Source organism: Saccostrea cucullata, unplaced genomic scaffold (genome assembly GCF_032062105.1).
Source record: "Saccostrea cucullata isolate Sc308-1 unplaced genomic scaffold, CSIRO_AGI_Scuc_v1 ctg6547, whole genome shotgun sequence".
Classification (NCBI taxonomy): domain Eukaryota; kingdom Metazoa; phylum Mollusca; class Bivalvia; order Ostreida; family Ostreidae; genus Saccostrea; species Saccostrea cuccullata.
The window spans coordinates 3,395-22,861 of NW_026928402.1; the positions used below are offsets into that span (position 1 = coordinate 3,395).

Below are 19,467 nucleotides of genomic sequence, written 5' to 3' on the forward strand. Positions count from 1 at the left end.
CATTTTGTTTAAAATTATCCCTCGGACTTGCTGTACATATGGAAGGATATAATTTTGCCGACATACCTTCACACGTTTTTTATCGTTAAGTGTTATCCCTTCGGTAGAAGCTCTAGGGTAGTGTACATTGCTATGCATATTGGAAATTCATTCGAGATTCATAGTCAAAGACATTTGACGGCCTTGTTTGGATAAATTAAATTAATTACCAAATCTATAACCACTTTATTTAAACCTCTTTAAATGCCAACAGATGAACAGGCGGGGTTAGAATTTTTTATCAAAAAAATACAACCCAGAAATCTCTTCTCATGCCAAAAAAATCTATAACCACTTTATTTAAATCTCTTTAAATGCCAACAGATGAACAGGCGCGGATAGAATTTTTTCCAAAAAAAATTACAAGCCAGAAATCTCTTCTCATGCCAAAAAAAAAGCAAACAAACAAAACAAATCAACAGCAAATCCCCAAATAAACAAAATAAACCCACATAAACTCCCTTCCCATGTGTCGGATTTTTTCCCCCATCTTCTAGACCGGTTGGAGTCGGCATGTACAGCTTTTTCCCCAGAATGGGAGAGATGGGCATTGTGGTCGTGGTTTGGGTGATGATTGTGTTTCCCCTAGAAATAAAACCATGACTTTTTACACAAACTCAACACAGATTCCAGGGTTTATACAAACTCAACACAGATTCCAGGGTTTCAGTGTCATCTAGGAGGGATCCAAGGTCACTTTTACTTAGTTTAGTATAGGTATTTAAAACTCCGCAAATCCCAGTCTCTTCATTTAGATCCGCGCATGGATGAATACCGGGTACACAGACAAAGAAGGTAACGTTTATAATTTAAAATTTAACGAATTCCTATCAAATCGCTATCATCTGGGATAAAAGAAAAAATGTTAAAATAACACATCCTAAATACCAAAGCATATTTTAAAATTATGATCTATAAGGGAACAAATTCATCACGATTTCGGGGCACCCCATGTATTAAATAACTGCTGTCATTTTATATAATGTTTGATACCCCTTTTGATCAAAACCTGGAATATGTAAGTCCGTTCAAGTGTAATCAAGGCCGTTTTATTTATCAGTTTTGCAGAATATTATTTTTTAACAATAAAGAAGATTAAAGATCACCCCCGCTGTTGTGATATGTAACCTTTCGACCATGCAACAATTACAAAATCAAGGTTGCTGATCAGCCGGGGATACTTTTACAATTATAAAATAAAGAAAAGTAAATTACCCTACCCTGTTGATTTATGTTTGTATTTATGAATGAAAACGCCCCCCCCCCCCCCCAAACACTATCGAATAGATTTATTTCACTTCGTCAGTTTTTTCACTGGTAAATTTTTTTTCGATTGTGTATGTAGGTATAATTTCTTTAATTTGCCCTTGCATCTACCTCCAACTAACTACGACCTGTAGTATAGATTACCTACAGGTAAATATTTAAAACACATTGCGAAGGGGGCGTTGCGAAAATGTTTTATAAATACTTAATTCAAAGACACGCCAATGCAAGGACATATTTCTGTATTTTATATTTGTACCCAATGGAATCATATTTGTTTGAAATATATATTGATGAAAATATCACTATACAGTATACATATGTACATACATCGATGTCCTCAGTGGGAAACTACGCACAGCATCATTAACATAGGGGCTTGTCTTCCGAATCATTAAATGTAAAATAATTTTTTTAAAAATTTGAATCTTTTTAAAGCTATAAATTTTTGTATATAGATGTGGTACGTCTTTTTTAAACGTGGTTTTTCTTGGCTGAAAGTGTCAGGATCTTTATTTTGACACTTTTTAAGTGTATTTAAAGAAGGTTCAATATTTTACATTTAATAATCCGGAAGACAAGCCCCTATGATCATTAGTAGGATTTTTGCTTTTGAAGCAGTATGAAAATTTACTTTTTCTACACCTGCATAAAATTATTTCGGAAGATTTTGTTTAAAAGTAAAAAAGATCGATGGCTGATATACGTATGTAAATTGCGGCTATAATATAAAACACCTCTGAATATTAAAAAGGGGCTTGAAATTGAAATATACTCATCCAAGTTCAAGATTTTGTTTCGTGGGAATTCGACAATTAATGTTTAAATCCTTCAATTTCGTACATTATTTCTTTTTTATTAATATTTTAGCAGCAAGCTAGCACAATATAATTTTGCTTGTATAACGAAGGGCAGAGGTGATTATGATATTCCATGTTTTCACAGTGATATGGATCCAGAAAAAGGGGGGAGGTCCATTTTTTCAATTTGTTAATTACAACGAAAATAGTGTACAGCTTTAAAAAGAAAACAGGCGATTGAAAGGGGGTGAAATTGGAGATAATAGAAATAGACCTCTGTTAATACATGTAATTTAATGATATCGAGTAAAGTTTAAGTGATTCATCTTGAAAAAAAATCAATTACCATCTAAAATAATTACAGTCTCTATGACGTCACAATTGACGTATTTGTATTACTTTTAACGTCATGTTCAAAGACTGACGAAGAGAAATGTAACTTTATATATGTTTTTTGAGTTTTAATTCAGATAATATAAATGAAGATCATGCCTCTCCACAAATTTGGTTTCAAACGGACTACTGATTATTTTTTTGAATATATTGTGTGTAATTTTTATACAACTATTGTTATATAAACCAAATATTTCCAATGTTTAACAAAACTGGTGAATTTTGGGCATCAAAATTTAAATGTAAAGGCATATTTCATATTGGCCACACGTATGAACAACGATTATATTAAGCGTGTAGATTCGTATCAGCAATATCTATACATATGGTAAGTATGAAGGTTGTTTTTATGTGGCCACACTTAATTTTTTGGAAAAATGTTTTAAAAAAGGCATTTTTAACGTTTTTATGAAACCGTCGCATCTTCAAACCGTCGCACGTGCCTAACAGCGCATTATTTAATAAAATGAGTTACGTAAAGAAAAGAAGTATGTTGTCCTCTAATAATTAACGTATATATACCTGCCATGAATAGAAACTCGATTTTTGTGAAAAACACAGGGCCAAATATGATGGTTCGTGGCTTTACCTCTTTACTTTTCTTTTTAAATTTTGGGCAATTCAACATTAAAAAAAACCGAAAATTCTGATTGTAATCCCAAGTATGCTGAAGGTATATTTAAAAAAATGCAGATGCTAGAGAACAGTCCATGTACTTTTTGGAGACAAGGCCCTGGTATTATGAAACAGATTTAAACTTAAGTCGGATTTTCAATCAGCTATCAAATGCTTATTTAATATTTATAGTCTTAAATTTTCGTTAACCACTCGCTTGCAATATTAAAAAAAAATTTAAATTTGTGTGTACTATACCTGATCATGACTTCAACAACATTTTTAAAACAACATAAATATTTTGATCTTAACCTTAAGATGTAGCATGATCCCTGCACACCTAAATTCAGTCGCAAGGATTACGTTAACGTCTACATCAAAATTTACGTCCTTCAGTAAAACCAAGCACTTGTCTTAAAACAATCTGTCGTAATACTCAGGGATAATAAAATTTTGTAATTATCATTATTAACATATCAATTAAATGAGCAGACCTATTTTGTACGAAGGATTTTCAAAGACTTTTCCCCGTACATTTAAAATTTTGCCTAACCTACTGTATAAATTGTAAAAACCTTTTTGAACTGTTTCACGATTCATTTTATATTTTTGCTTATATTAATTATGAAATATCGAACTGATGACCGGGCCACAGAATGAACTGTGGCCTGTTTAAATCGTCGTCGTGATATTGAAGCGTTTTGATGATCACGACATCACATTTACCTAACGACATTTTTACTTTCGGTATGGCAGCTCTGGCATGTTTTAGTGATGTATGTGAAGAAATTTTGCTTGAAGTTGTAAAAAAAAGAGACTCTGGAAGTACAAAGAATGTAATAAAAGGAGCGCTGAAGGTATTGAAAGATTTTTTACTGAAAAAGATTTAGATCTGGCGGTTACTGTGCAACAAACAACGCTTTGAATGATTTCTAGAAAATTTTATGCAACACAGCAATCAGAACCCAGAAAGGGGAGCTCTATTCCAAAAAGTCCCCTTTTTGCATTTGTAATGGTCTGCAAAACATTTTGAGAAAGAACTTGGAGTCGATATTGCTAATTCTCCGGATTTGAAAGCAGCAAACAAATTTTTTTCAGCAATTTTAGCCAAACTAAAGCGAGAGGGAAAGTCGGCGGTGATGCATAAAGACCCGTTGTTAAAAAAGAACTTAGAAAAACTCTACACGTCTTTCGATTCGGATACACCTAACGGGCTTCAAAATAAAGTGTTTTAGACTTGGTGATGTACCTGAGATATTTACAGAAATCAGACTCTTCTATAAATTAAAATGGTAAAAACATTGAAATGCGTGACATGGCAACAAAGAATCATAAAGGTGATGAACAAATTATATACAAACTGTACCTGAAGTTGATTCATTAAGCTGTACAGTCATCTCCTGGTGGTAAATTCCATTCCAAGAAATGCTTGGCCCCGCATATTTGTCATTTCCTGGATTTAATATGAAATGAGTGTAGGTTTGAACTTGACATAATTTTTTTTACAAATAACAAGTGAAGTAAATTTTCAGATAAATCTAGTAGATTTATTTTATATTTGTACTATTCACTAATTTCAGTTTTAATTAATTCAAATTCTATTTAAATTTACCTGACAATGCTCCAGCAATTGTTCCATTCAATCTCATAGACTGCATTTTCTTCTACTTATAATTGTGATTAATGCTATCCATTTGATTATCACCTGTTTCTAGTACAATCACTAAAAATAAGTGTAGATTTTCAACTCTTCTTCCACTTTACATGTACAAAATTACACATATTAATCTATGAGTTCTCAGACTATTTTAGTAGTAATATTTCAGACTTTTATTTTTTAAACAAAATATGTCAATAATTAAAACAATACTTGCTTCAAAGCACATTAACAATATTACCATGTATGTTTTATTTTAAATTGACATTCTTACGTCAGTATATCATTCCTGATGTCAGAGTTGGAGGGGAGAGCCCCGCCCTGCTTCTCCCAGGTGACCTGTGGTTGTGGGGTCCCCGTAATCTGACACTGAAGTATGACAGTCTCACCTTCACGAACAGTCCTGTCTCTGTTAGCAACAACTATTGTGGGGGGCACTGCAGGGGAGAAAAAAAAGGACAATTAAATCATATTATAAACAAAACCAGAGTGACTCATACTTTATTCTATCTTATTTCATATCAAGTGCAACAGTACATAGTTTCCAGGATTACTTCATTGCCTCATCTCATTTTCCCCCTTTTACCACATTTTAAATTCACCCATGCACAATTTCTGTTTAGGAGATGTTTTCTTTGCCCCATTTTAATTTGCCATATTGTGATGAGGGTAAAAGGGCTATAATAAAATGGAGGGGAAAAATTTCCTTGTTTAAGGTACCTTGCACCACAACAACAGCAATGCCATCAGAGGATCCCGCAGAATTAGTCGCCACACAGCGGTACCGTCCAGCGTCCGCCGCTGTCACCGCCCGGATCTCCAGGATTCCGTCTACAGTCTGGGTGGCTGAGGGGGACAATGCTCCTCCCAACTTGACCCACTCAATGTTAAATGGTCCCTGACCCTGGGGCTGACATCTGAGCTGTACTGTCTGCCCCGCCCTGGCCTCTACTTCAGCTGGTGAAATGCTCAACTTGGGGGTCACTGCAAAATTAGGCTATTTTGTCAGTATGACATTACATTTGCTCATTTTTCTAATTTACTTACAAATTTGAATGATACACTTAAAAAAAATTAAGGAAAAAAGACATTCCTTACATTTAAGAATATATTTCAGATATTTATGTTTATCTTTATTGTTTTTTCTGTAAGAATTTTTTAAATGTAAATTGTATGCATCTCCAAACAATTGGTCAAACTTCTTGCCTGTTACAATGATGAAAACGGAGGTCTCCGTAATTTCTGACTGGCGTGGTGGCAGTGCAGATGTATTCCCCGGCATACTCTCTCTGGAAGCGAGGAATGTATAGGGTTCCTCCCTGAATGCTGTGATGGGGGGCAGGTACCCCGGGGGCAAAGGACCCTCCCTCCTCCTCCACTGGACAACAGCATTAGTAAGACCTAAAGAAACAAGTAATACTGAGAATCTAACAAGAAAATGAACATTTTTCTTTTTTTATTTACACATAATTTGCTTGAAAGCAATGCATATTCTAACCAGAAGTCTCTGTCGAGACTGTAGCTCTACTGGTTTGTACTTATAACAAAGGATGAGAAAAGAAGTCATTGCCATTAGCCTAAAACTGTAGAAGGAGTAGAGTTTTAAAGGAATTTCAGACATTTCTATTTTTAGTAACAATGGCAACACCGTTCATCGAAATCAAAAACCGATGCACTATTCTATGTATTTTAGTGTTGTCTACTTGTGTGCCAAGTAATATTGAAATCAGATCAAAATTGTAGGAGGAGCAGCGCTTTAAAGGAATTTCACAGAAAATTCTATTTTTAGTAACCATGGCAACACTGTTCATCGAAATCAAAAATCGATGCACTATTCTATGTATCTTAGTGTAGTCTACTTGTGTGCCAAGTTATATTGAAATCAGACCAAAACTGTAGAAGGAGTAGCGCTTTAAAGAAATTTCACAGAAAATTCTATTTTTAGTAACCTGACAACAACATTCATCGAAATTGAAATCCTATGCACGATCTTATATATCTTAGTGTAGTCTACTTGTGTGCCAAGTTATATTGAAATCAGATCAAAACTGTAGAAGGAGTAGCGTTTTAAAGGAATTTCACAGAAAATTCTATTTTTAGTAACCATGGCAACACTGTTCATCGAAATCAAAAATAGATGCACTATACTATATATCTTAGTGTAGTCTACTTGTGTGCCAAGTAATATTGAAATCAGACCAAATCTGTAGAAGGAGTAGCATTTTAAAGGAATTTCACAGAAAATTCTATTTTTAGTAACCATGGCAACACGGTTCATCAAAAGACTTGCCTTGTGTTTCACATCTCAGAGTCACTGACTGTCCTTCTGTGGCAGCCAATCTCTCGGGACCAGTAATAGTAACTCCAGGCACGTTAGGGTTCTCCTCACGCACTACAAAACACAGTGTGTACAGTAAGACCAAATTCTCATAGACAAAACAGAGTTTACTGTACATGTACATTTTTTAGCTTATTCAAAATTTAGTGCTATCAATCAATTTTGATTTATTGGCGTAATCATGAATTCGCGCTACCCATTTTCATGCTGTATATTCTATTTATAAATGAATTCTTAGCGGTATTCATAAATTAGCGCATCCTCGTCTGCGCCAAAGCCGCTAAAATATGAAGCCCGCTATTTTAAGTACACATACAGTACGTATGCTAATAATGGGCCTCAATTTGTACGAGACACTGGAATAAAGATGAGCAAATTTTGGAAGGCGCACTAAATCAAGTCAAGCGAGATTTGTTGGATGTTCATATAGTTTATTTTAAATACATGACCATGGTAGAGAATATTCCTAGGTTGTTTTTTTTTATATATATAATTTGCAGTTACAAAACTTAACAGAAAATAAAATCTATCATTTAGTACAATGCTGACAGAGATTTTTCATATAAATTCTTAAGCCAATATTTACACACTGAATTGTCGACTAATTTTCCCAGTTATTTCCCATTCATGACAATAGCACGCGATGGGTTTGACCGTTTGGCAGGGGATACTCACTCCTTATGGCACCTGATCTAAGCTTTGATGTTTAAAAGCTCCATCTTTGCTCTTTTGTAATGTATAATGAACTCTTGAGCTTAAATGCAGTTCATTATGCAATGGATATATGCCGAATACTCCATATGTAAAATTATCAGACTGTTTGAGGCCCGTAAGGGCTGAAAACTGTCTGATAATTTTACATATAGAATAGTATAAGACATATGTCTTACTTAAAACAGTGCCATTTAAATATCGAAAAGCTACCTGGAGGACCGATAATAACACAATGGGAGTTTAGGCATCAATTGTTTTTTTACTCGTGTAATAAGGAGACAAAAGAAATGAGACAGTAAAAGCAATGAGTGAACTCTTGTTTCATTTCCTTCTGGCAGTCGTTTAACTAAGCAGGACAGTAGTCCAGTGGTGAAGGATTTTCTTTTTATTTTGGAACATTTTTTTTTTTATTTTGTGCATAAAATGAAATTGATACAGATTTCATTTTTTTATGATACTACCATCAACATGGAAAGTAAAAATGGGGATTTCATCCTGGAGTTTTACATTGCACGAGGGGTTATCAAAAAGTTCGTGGACTGAGGCTATAAAATTAGTACTTTGTAGTCTGTGCTTTCAAAATTTAAATGGAACATATAACAACACAAAATAAAGAAATGTTGAAAATTTTAGCCTGATACGTTCATCATTTGCCAAATTATTATAAAATGAAAACGACTTTATACGATCATCCGGCGCTGTCGTCGTTTATTTTCATGACGTCCCATAACGTCATTGTTTTTCAATGTCCTCTTCTCCTACCTCATACACTTTTTTGATGAGATTCCCTGGAGCTGAGTAAGGACTTAAACCCGGCACCTTGTTTATATGACTTTACAATGTCATGAACAATGGCCTTCAATGAATATAATATTCCAGATGGATTAATATATCGGGAGAGATCCGCGCTTGATTGTGCCGGCATATTTTGCTTTTTTTTTTGAATTCAATATTTAAAACACATGATCAACGTCATTTTTGACGGGATTGATTTTTCACACCTTGACTGCAAATCGACATTTACTGTGTATCCCCTTACTCTCTGAATCTATTTTAACATTCAAAGACAGGTACTCTGGATGTATATTATTTCTCTGTAGCCAGTTTCAACATATTTTAGGTCTATGCTAGTTTTTACAGGGGCAAAACTTTATAGAATGTTGGAAACGGAAACCACTCACCCCTATTGACGTCATTTTCAGGACCTCTTTGCTTGGACATTCCGTGTAAAATTTACGATAAAATTTCATAGAATTTCCAGAATGAAGTGAAAATTTCATATTTTATAAAACAATTGTGTCCCGACACATACCTGAATTATCGGGATTTTCGGATGTCAAATAATCATATCAGAAGAGTTTTTCTCAGTTACACATACACTACGGTCAACGCGGATCCCGTATTTCCCCGCGACTCCGCGATGGTGTTTTCATCTTTTCCGCGATACACCATCACGGTTTTTTCTCATCGCGGTGATCGCGGGCCCACGAGTTTACCGTGACGGTGTTAGGTACTGTTGTTGAGATTAAATCGAGAAAGATAAAATACCTGCTTGTTCTCTTTTTTATTCTCTGCTCATATAAAAAAGATAACGATAAATGTAGAAAAGTTACACGATATTTTAAAATAAGAGGTCGGTGTATTTATAAAATATCTTATGATTTATACATTTATTATTTTAAATGAATAATTCAAAGTTAACTGTTCTCTTGTTTAAGAAAAGTCAAATATATTTTGAGTATCTTTTATTATAAACATTGATGAATGCATCGCGTCAACCTCTATTTCATTTTTGTTTTTCATCTGCCGTAATATTTTACTAAAATTTATTTCCAAAAAGTATAATTCTTCAAATATAAGCGACAAACACATTGGGTGTGCGTAAGTGTTAGTGGGTTCGGTGTCTAAATTATAATGTGCATATAATTATAATGTATTTGTGAATGCAGATACGTGTAAATGTATCAAAATGCACATGCCAAGATATGTCTAGATATGAATTGATGATTTTTTTAGGCTCGTTGATATTGTATTTTGATGTGTATGTATGAACGTAAACTATAGTTTACTGCATATACTGCTAGATTTGCTGTGTGTGAAATTATCTTAACCTGAATTATTTATTTTATAAATATTCTATGAATGGGGGGTTAAAATGTTGTATTTAATTCATTCAGACGCTCATACAATCATACACATTTACATTTTACGTTTCTAAATAATACAAATATATAATTATATTTTTCATTTAAAATATACATTTCATTACAAAACGTGGTCCAGTTAAAATTAAAAACAATAATAAGCATGATTCGGCTGGGTCGGCTTAAAATTATTAAGAAAATTTTCAAAACTGTCTGTCCTTCTTCTATATATATATATATATATATACAGTGATTACATGTATACGTGTACTTCATTCCTTTCTTTAAAAAATTGTCTATTTTTTACCTTTTACTATTATTATCAGTGTACCTCTTGTATCATTCACTGATCACCATACTGAAATTATATTCCTATGTGTACATGTACTCGTGTGTATAAGTATCAATTACATAACACTTCCTGTTTGTGCCCGTGTCCTGACCACGGGTTTACGGCATTGTAATTTAACGTACTGTAGAAGTTCCAACCACCTAAGAAATAAAACGATGCACAAATGTCATGTGATGAATTTTATTCTTAGTTACACATATCTATTAATCTATGTAAATATTTTTCAGATAAATAAAAGACATAAATGTCGTCAAATAAATGTCGTCATTATCATAATAGAAACCCGAAATAATTACTAATTTTTACAATTTAAAATTTAGAACTGAAAAAATTTTTAATTTTTGACCCAAATTACTATAACTTCAATATTTAAAAACATGTATTTTCTTGATGGGTTACTTCTAATTACGTTGAATACGCTGTGTCTCATAAACTATTAAAATTTATTTTTTACTTTCATATCTACAACAGGTCTATTTTCAATAAACACCTTCATTTTGTTTATACAGTCATGTTTCAAATGCAAGTATTCTGAAACACTGTAGCATTCTACACCCATGCTATAGTCTGTTTGTGTCTTGTCTAAATTTATCGAGCGTATCGGGTAGGGAAATATTTATTTTGCAGAGCTTTTATTTGTTTATCTCGAAAAACGCGCAAGAGAGTAATTCTGAATTAAGACAGGCAAATGAATAAAAATGTTTTTTAAAAAAAGAAATTAAAACATAACAAAAGATTATTAAAATAATGAATGTGTTGGTAAGAATGGACTATAGATTTCCAAATTTAGCGGGGCACCAATGCTCGTTGCCGCAGGTCACCTACCCCGAAGGAAGCCACCCCACTATCGATACACACAAACTACCGGGTATATGCGTAATGTTAGGTAATACCTCTCCCTCTGTTGCTTTAATAAATAGAAAACATCAAAGACACGGTAAATTAAATAAATGAGTTGAAAAAAAAATAAATATAAACCTAAGAAAAAGGTACAGTTTCAATACAAATGAAGCCTTGTATTTTTCAAAAATATGAAAGTGATATAAGAAATTAAAATTCATTCTTTCTGAATCATAGGAATTTCCTGCAGTAAGAATTTCGCAAATGATTTTTCTCATATGACCTCTGAAATGCTAATTGTGACGTCATTAACTAGTCAATCTTCCCGTATTTTCTCAAAAAGTTGCAGAAGACACCAATTTTCAGTGGAATTTTCTTTCAGAAAACATACTCTGCCACCGTCGCCCGGAGAGATTTTGAGATATGTGATTTTTCATAGCAGTTTACACAATATATCCAAAAATTAAAGCGGGCGACGGTGGCAGACACTATTTTCCAAAGGAAAATTAGCATAAAATTGAGTCATTTTAAGGCTTTTTCGCATTAAGCTTAAAAATGTACCAAATTAATGACGTCATATTTCAAGAACGGCCCTTCTTCATGCCATAATCTTTAGTGATTTACCATCTTCATCTACTCAACTATTGTTAAAGCCAATTTTATAACTTTTTAAGAACATTAAATTTTTAGGGCACAATAGAGCTTAAACCGTACTGTCTTCTTAAGTTTATATAGTTTTGGTTTTTTAAGATTTTCTCATTTTTAAAATTTATTTGCTAGAAAAAGGGGAGGCATTAATTCGTAATATTCGTTAATAACTGGACTGGAGGGGAAATAAAGAAATCTACAAAATGTAAATGATAAGAAAATAAAATAATAATTTTCATGTGAATCACTAATTCATTTATATATTTTTCAAACGTTTTGGATTTAAATAAATGATATTTGCCTACCGGAGACTTTAGTCTGGTCCGATTTATAGGGGAAAATACTTCTAACGGCAAATAATTATTATTTGGTCCAGCATAATTTTTTAACCTATTTTGAGTATGCTTAATCCGAAAAAAATATGCTGGCCTATAAGAAAATGGCGTTAAATAGATCAAAATATACAAAATATATATTTATCAATCCTAATTCTTTTTACAATTTTTTTTAACCAAATGACGCTAAAATATATTGACATGCATTTTACTCTGTTCGAAATGTTGGGGGAGGTAACTCGCGTTTACGACGATAGCTTTTATTTACCTGAGACCGATATCACAAACCGCGATGGTGTAGATCAGGTGAGGGCCCGTACCGCGAGAATACGCGGTTTTACCTGAGTTACCTGTGTTAAACCGCGATCAATTTCACACCGCGAGGACTCGCGGTAAATACGGAAACCGCGTTGACTGTAGTGTAGGTCGAAAAAAACGTCGTTTTCGAGGTTGCGCCGCCTGGACATACCATTGCTTACAAAAGCATTACTAATTTATTAAAAAATAACATTAATGATTTGTGGTTTATTCCTTTGATAGACAAGATGATGCTAACTAGATATTTCAATATTCATTGATGTACCTTAAGCGGTTTTAATTTTATGGTGCTAGTCCACGAACTTTTTGATAACCCCTCGTATTTTACATAATGGAAATGCTCAGGTTTTAAAAGTGCATCAACCTGGAAACAATCCCTTTAAAATTAATAGATTTGCCGATTATTTTTCAGAAATGGATTAAATTCGCTTACTCAAAGTGTTGTATCAAAAACACTTTTAAAAGGTGGGAAGTATTAATATTGAGGAAGGTTTTAACTCGATTTGTTCATGGATTTGTTATTTTGTAGAAACTTGATTTCTTTGTTTTTTCATACGTTACAATTTTTTATGTTGGTTTTGGAGATATTGAACCTTTATTCCACTCTTCTTTTTTTTTAAATACCGTCTGATTTTGTTATCATTGCCGTTCGATAATATATTATCAGACTGGTAATTATTATTATCGGACGGCTTTAGGTAAATTTTTAGATCGCAAGAACAAAAGCATGACGTCACAGCAATGTTTTAATTCAACATATTTTCATTGATATCTATCATTTAGAATAGTAAGTAATGGTTATAAGCCAAAAACTTCCATTATGTCAGATATTAGACTACCGGGGCGCGTTAGCGCCGAGGAGAGTCTAATATCTGATATAATGGACAGTTTTCGGCTTATAACTTACTTAAAACATTTCACCACTGTCGAACACGTCCATTGTTAACTTATTGGACAGCCACAGGTAAGGTCTCGTTCTGCTTGGATGACTACCCGGCACTGTTCATCACGTTAGGCCAAAGAAAACGAGTTTTGGCTTTTATTCTGCCTTTATTAATAGTTGGAATCATCGAGAGGTGTTTTATCTCGATAAATATGAACATTAACTTTGTTTAGTCTTATTTATCCACATTGCGACATTTTTATATATATACTACGCATGCGTAAAAGTCAGTTCTACTAAATTCTTTACAATTTATTCATTTTACAACGCAACGACCACGGAAGAAGACGTAAATTTTAATTTTGAAAAAAAAGACCCTCAGAATCGGGTGTTTTGACGATGCCATTTATCAATTACACCAAGATGCCTCAGTTCAGTTTTTACTGTGTAATCTGGACATATACAGGTCCAGCACAATCTCTTGATTAAGCTATTTAGCTTTAAGGATGTACAACACACCTACCCCCAAAAAATTCCTGTCGTTTAATTTTCGTTATTTTTGTATATTTAGTACATGACTATATCTACTGCATGTATGCATATTTCGGAAAAAATCGTTCGAGTGGTTTTTGGACAGGAACTTCCGAAAGTTACCCCCCTTTAGTTGTTTACAAGGAGAGAAAATTTTTAATCAATGAACTACTTAAACCTTGATTTTCAATAAAACCAGGTTAGATATAAATGTCAAATTTCATTGGCTTATTCCTTTGACCATTTAACACAAAAACATAGTCATCTTTTTGATATACATACCATCAAAACAATTTTTAAAGACCTTAAACTGAAAAACTATGAATTTTCTAAGCCTTGAAAATTGCGTATTTTTCAAATTCAAATTTTTTTTGTGAAAAAACCTGTCGTTTAATTTTGGTAAAAAAACTTCCTTTAGGTAGCTGGTAGTAAAAATAATCTTCATAATTTTTTGTATAATTTTTGTACGACCAGTTTGGATTTAATAGCGGAAAATCACCCCCTCCCCCTTTCTCAATAAATCACGTTCCCGCGCGTCTTTCAGGCGGGGGTTGATCACTTTGTTATATGAATCTACGAATACACATTAAAAAAATTAAATTGGAATATTGCTTTTGCTTCAAATATATATTAACTTACAAATTTAAAAGTTCTCATATGTAAAGCGTATTTAAATGTAGATTTTTAGGCAATTTTTGAATGCCCCTATCACCCCCCACCCCCTTCCTTTTTTGAGTCGCAGACCATTAGCGTTTGACGAAACGTCGTTTACAGTGCAAATATATTGGTATTTCGTCAAGAATCCCGGAGGTATGCATTAGTTTTTTAAATTCATGAATGCAGAATAAATATGGACTACTCTTTTTATATGTACAGTGTATCAGGAAAAAATTACTGAAAGATTTTAGTGTTTAGTCCATATACGTATGCGTTATGCATTTCATATCACATGAAATCTGGATACGAATTCAAGTTTTGTTGAACTTGAATATGTTGATTTTTAATTTTATTTCTTTAATTTTATTCATTATAAAAATGGTGTATGTTCAACTCTCCTGTGATATAAATGGAATAATTGTAGTTTCTTTCATGTCATTATTTCAAACGAGACAGTATGTGGCCGTGGGGATACATCGACATTTGCATTAGATGTACACCCCTCATGATATTATACGCATTCTTTCAATGTCGTCGCTTCTAAAGTGAAAATGAAAATTCCGTATTTGTCCACATTAACTTCAAAATATCAAACATTAAACCCTTCTATTTCAATTTATATCAAATCCCGCATTGATATTTTTTTAATCTTCTTTTTATTCGAGGAAATGCGAACCAACATTGTTGACAGAAAGTCAAAGTTACGATACGCGATTTGCTGCAATAGGATATTCATAAATGCAGATAGGCCTAATTTCAATACAAGTGAATAATTCTTTTCAATTCTATACTTACATTGTGTATATGAGGTCTATAGTATTCAATTCTCGGATTTATCAGGTCTTGCTGTAAATGTATCTGATTCTGTGGAAAACCGTGAATAAAGGGAGGAAAATAAACATCTCCTACATTTTCAGAGTTGTTCCTCTTTGATCAGTAAGGGTCTGAGAACAACATCGATTTTACATTGTAGGCTAAAAAGTTTATTGTTTATTTATTGTTGTTTTCTTTAATTAAAGAAGAAAAACAATATTTATATCGTGTATGCACAAATTGTAATGAAGACCATTAATCGGAATGTTAAATAGCCAATTGTACATGTTGTACATGTTGTACATAATGAGAATTTTGGCAATGTAAAATAAAATTTTCAGAATTAAAAAAATGCTGTGCTTTGATCAAAAATACAATTTATTGTATATGAAATGAAATGAAATAAACATTACGGGATGGTACTATTTTATGTCTTGGTTTTACACAGTTTAATCGGGTTAATTAAAAAAATACTTATTGATTGAGTATGGTAAGCACAATCACAGCCAAGCCCCCATATCCTAATTTCCTTTCATGATTGATATACATCGGGATCGTTTGACTCGTCGTTTTGGTGCTTTATTTTTGACGTTAAACTTGACGTCACGTCAAACGTTCAATTGAAATCGCAAGAGTTATCTCCCCCAGTGTGTTGTACGTCTTTAAAAAGCTATATAGCTTTATTAAGCTATTCAGAATAGCTTGATTAAGCTATTTTCTCATACTTTTTTCTCAAATATGTTATTTTTTTCAACATGTGCGAAAAGTCGCACCTAGGTGCAGTGGAAATATTAAACTTTGTTCTCTTCTGAATACAATGCATGTATAAATCACTCACCAAATTGCGTCTCCTTGAGAGACTTTGTACTCAAAGTTTTAACAGTTTTAGGGCTATTGATGAGTGACCACACATTTATTTTTTTGAATGAAATTATAAAGGAGGTCAGTTATGGCCAACAGGATAATTGATTAGTAACAGTTCAGCACAATGAGAAGCAATCATACTTACCCACGCCTCACCGCACACACAGCTACTCAAACAATGGAAATTCATTTTTTGCTTAAAGTATTCAACAGCAGCAATGTAAGAACTTTCTATGATTTTTGTTGTATTTTTGAAAGTCCATAGTACATATATGAATAGTCAAATACTTGCGACTTTTTGTTTATCTCTTACAAGAAACGCTTTTGTGAAAAACTGCATATAAATAGTGTAATATGCATGGGGGTTGGACTTTAGAATATTGCATATTAATTAATCACAGGCTGATGTTGGAGTATTTGTAAGTGAAGTAAAGTAGCATCCAGTTGTAAATCTATAAGAAATGTTTTATTGTTGATGTTATTTCATTATCTTATTGTTTACTTGAATTATTGATGCAATACACATTGCACTTCGACATTGTATATTAATGTAAACAAATGCTGTTTTTGTGTTACTAGACGATCTAGCGAGATATTGTTGAACAGACAGTAAGGGACAGTGATACTGAGATGTTGTATGTCAGTTTTTCATCATTATCTACCATATTACGACTGTAATTTACTTACTTATTTCAGCATTATCACATGTGTTGTAAATTGGGCGCCTGCCATCTTTCTTACGAAGAAATTAGTCATGTGACATAAACATTGTTGTTTTACAATTGATAAGATCGAAATAACACTGTCCGTGTCCTCAAATATTCATAATTGATACTTAAATGTTATTTTATTGCAGTATTGTCATTTAATTATGCTGTATTTGACGAAATGTTTTGGAACTTGAATGTGTAGCGTAATACTTATGTGTTTGCATTATTGTTCGGTATTACGACGCCATGGATTGTGTGTGTCCGTTTTATTACAGATTGTTTGTTGAACTTGTTTTATAATGTATATCGAATAGAATTTATAGCTCCTACTTTACATGTAGAAAGGACATTTTGAGCGATGTTATTTTCTTTGTATTACACAATATGTATGTAAAGTAGTTCTGAGAGACTCCAGAAAGGACAATTATTCATTGGTTGTTGTGATCACGTGACCATTATAGAAGGTTATATATACGAGCAGCGAACGCCAGTTTCAGAACGACGATCGTAACGATCAGATCATATTACGTCATCAACATCACTGACTGTAAATTACTAGTGACTTAGGTAAAAGAAAATAATGTAAACTAATACAAATTAAGTAGCGTATAATTTCTCCACCGCACGGACACCGCAATCCACTGTATTTTATTAGGCCAGAGATGTTAAGCTAGGACTTTATATACTCATGGATGTACTGACTGTTTTGTTATATTTCATTGAACTTTGAAGTCTTTATTAAATGAAATATTTGAAACGAAAAATGGAACTTGGTTATGATTTACAAGGATGTGAAGTAAATTATCAAGGGTGTTTAAATACATGTGACGGGCTGAGGATGCCCCCCCCCCTTTTTATATGTGGACGGATGTCATGAGTAGTCCTGATAAAAGTCAATTAACTGAATTTACACGGGATGGAAACATTGTGAGCTGATTGGCATTTGACAGGGTGCCGAGGAAGCTTACAATAGCTTTATCAAGCTAATTCGAATAGCTTAATAAAGCTATATAGCTTAATCAAGAGATTGTGCTAGACTTGATATATTCTTATGTTTCGGAATTTGCAAGAAACAGTTCCCGTTAAAAGGTAATTTTTGTAAAGCAATAGGATTTGAAGGATTTTACTCAAACAACTGTTTAAGTATTTTTTTGAAATTGGGAGATTATTCCTGATGTATTTTTTTAAAATGCAATTCTCTTTTGTGAGCAGGTTTCGAATTCGGAAGGATTTTACTCCAGCCACTCCTTAAAACGACAGATACTCGCTTAAACGACGCAGGACTAGGTGGACAAATGATCATTAATCACCGAACGAAATTACAGATTCCATTGGAATTTCGTGAGCTAAACTTTGTGCTAAATGCGGAAAAATGGATATTTCAATAAACAGAAAGCCCAAGGTCATGTGTAAGAAAACACATACTTTTCATTCATATTTTTTGTGTCCTTTGGATTCTTTATATGTTCCGTGGATCAATCATTGTGAAATGAATCTATTATATAGCAATGAACGGTGAATTTAGGAAATTTATGATCGGAGTCACGGATACGTTTACAATAATGTATCTGAGAGATTCAATTCACTGGATTATTTGTGTCATTTTCAATAGGATATTTTGTGAAATATTAACATTTAACGCTACTTATTTCCCACATTTATCATATTAAATTGTTTGATTTGTCATTGCCTTTAAAGTGGTGTTTACTTATTTGCCTCGCCCTTTGTTCTCATTTTAACGTTACCTGTACCTGTCCAATAAGTTGAATATTATTGGACTCCTACAGGTAACTTATTGGACGGGGTGCAGGACAATAACAAATTTATTGAACCAGGTTTAACAAAAGATGACGTCACAAAAATGTTTTAAAGTTTGAATAAAACATATCATCAATCTCATAGGTAGATTTTGGACATTTTCAACTGTAAATTCAAAAACAAATATAAATGTCAAAGCAATAGATAATAAATATCTACATTTCCAAAATCTTTGTTAGAGATAAAATTAGAAATTATAAATGTTATTTATTTCCCCATCAATGTATTGGTGCAGTTCAAAAAAAAAATCCCGTGCAGGGCGGAACAAACAGCTAGATAGAAGCAGGGCTTTGAGCACTTGGACTGGCGGAATCAAAGCATCTAAATATAAGAAATAATTGTCAGATCTTTCAATTTGATGACGATGATCAATTGATTGGCTTCCGTGATAATTTTATGCATAAACGAATTCAGCATTTATGCAAATTATCATGTAAGCCAATTGATTGATCACATCATGAAATCGAAAAATGAGACAGTTATTTCTTAAATAAATTCTTCACTCCAATTTTCCTTCTTTCATTCCTGATATTCATAAATGGATGCATGTTGACATCCATAAAATTTTAAACGGTACAAATAGCTTAATACACATCAACACTAGCTGTTTAAAAATGTATAAATATTCTAAAATAAATGCTGTAGATAAACGCACAGGGACAGGGAAGAAAATAATGATAAACGAGATAAGGTAACAGGAAGTAAAAGTAGGTGTCAAAATATTAAAATAAC

At 32.9% G+C, this 19,467-nt stretch overlaps 1 protein-coding gene across 1 annotated transcript; it reads right to left on the bottom strand.

Moving 5' to 3' along the window:
- Positions 1-491: 491 nt before the first annotated feature.
- On the bottom strand, positions 492-9,043 carry LOC134277463 (basement membrane-specific heparan sulfate proteoglycan core protein-like; the record flags this gene model as incomplete). The annotated part of the gene is made up of 6 exons (XM_062759796.1): positions 9,004-9,043; positions 7,061-7,162; positions 5,977-6,171; positions 5,491-5,754; positions 5,045-5,207; positions 492-624 (listed from the first exon to the last, which is right to left on the bottom strand). Coding segments are annotated over exons 1-6 (897 nt in total), but the record flags the coding sequence as incomplete, so codon positions are not given.
- Between the last annotated feature and the right edge of the window lie 10,424 nt (positions 9,044-19,467).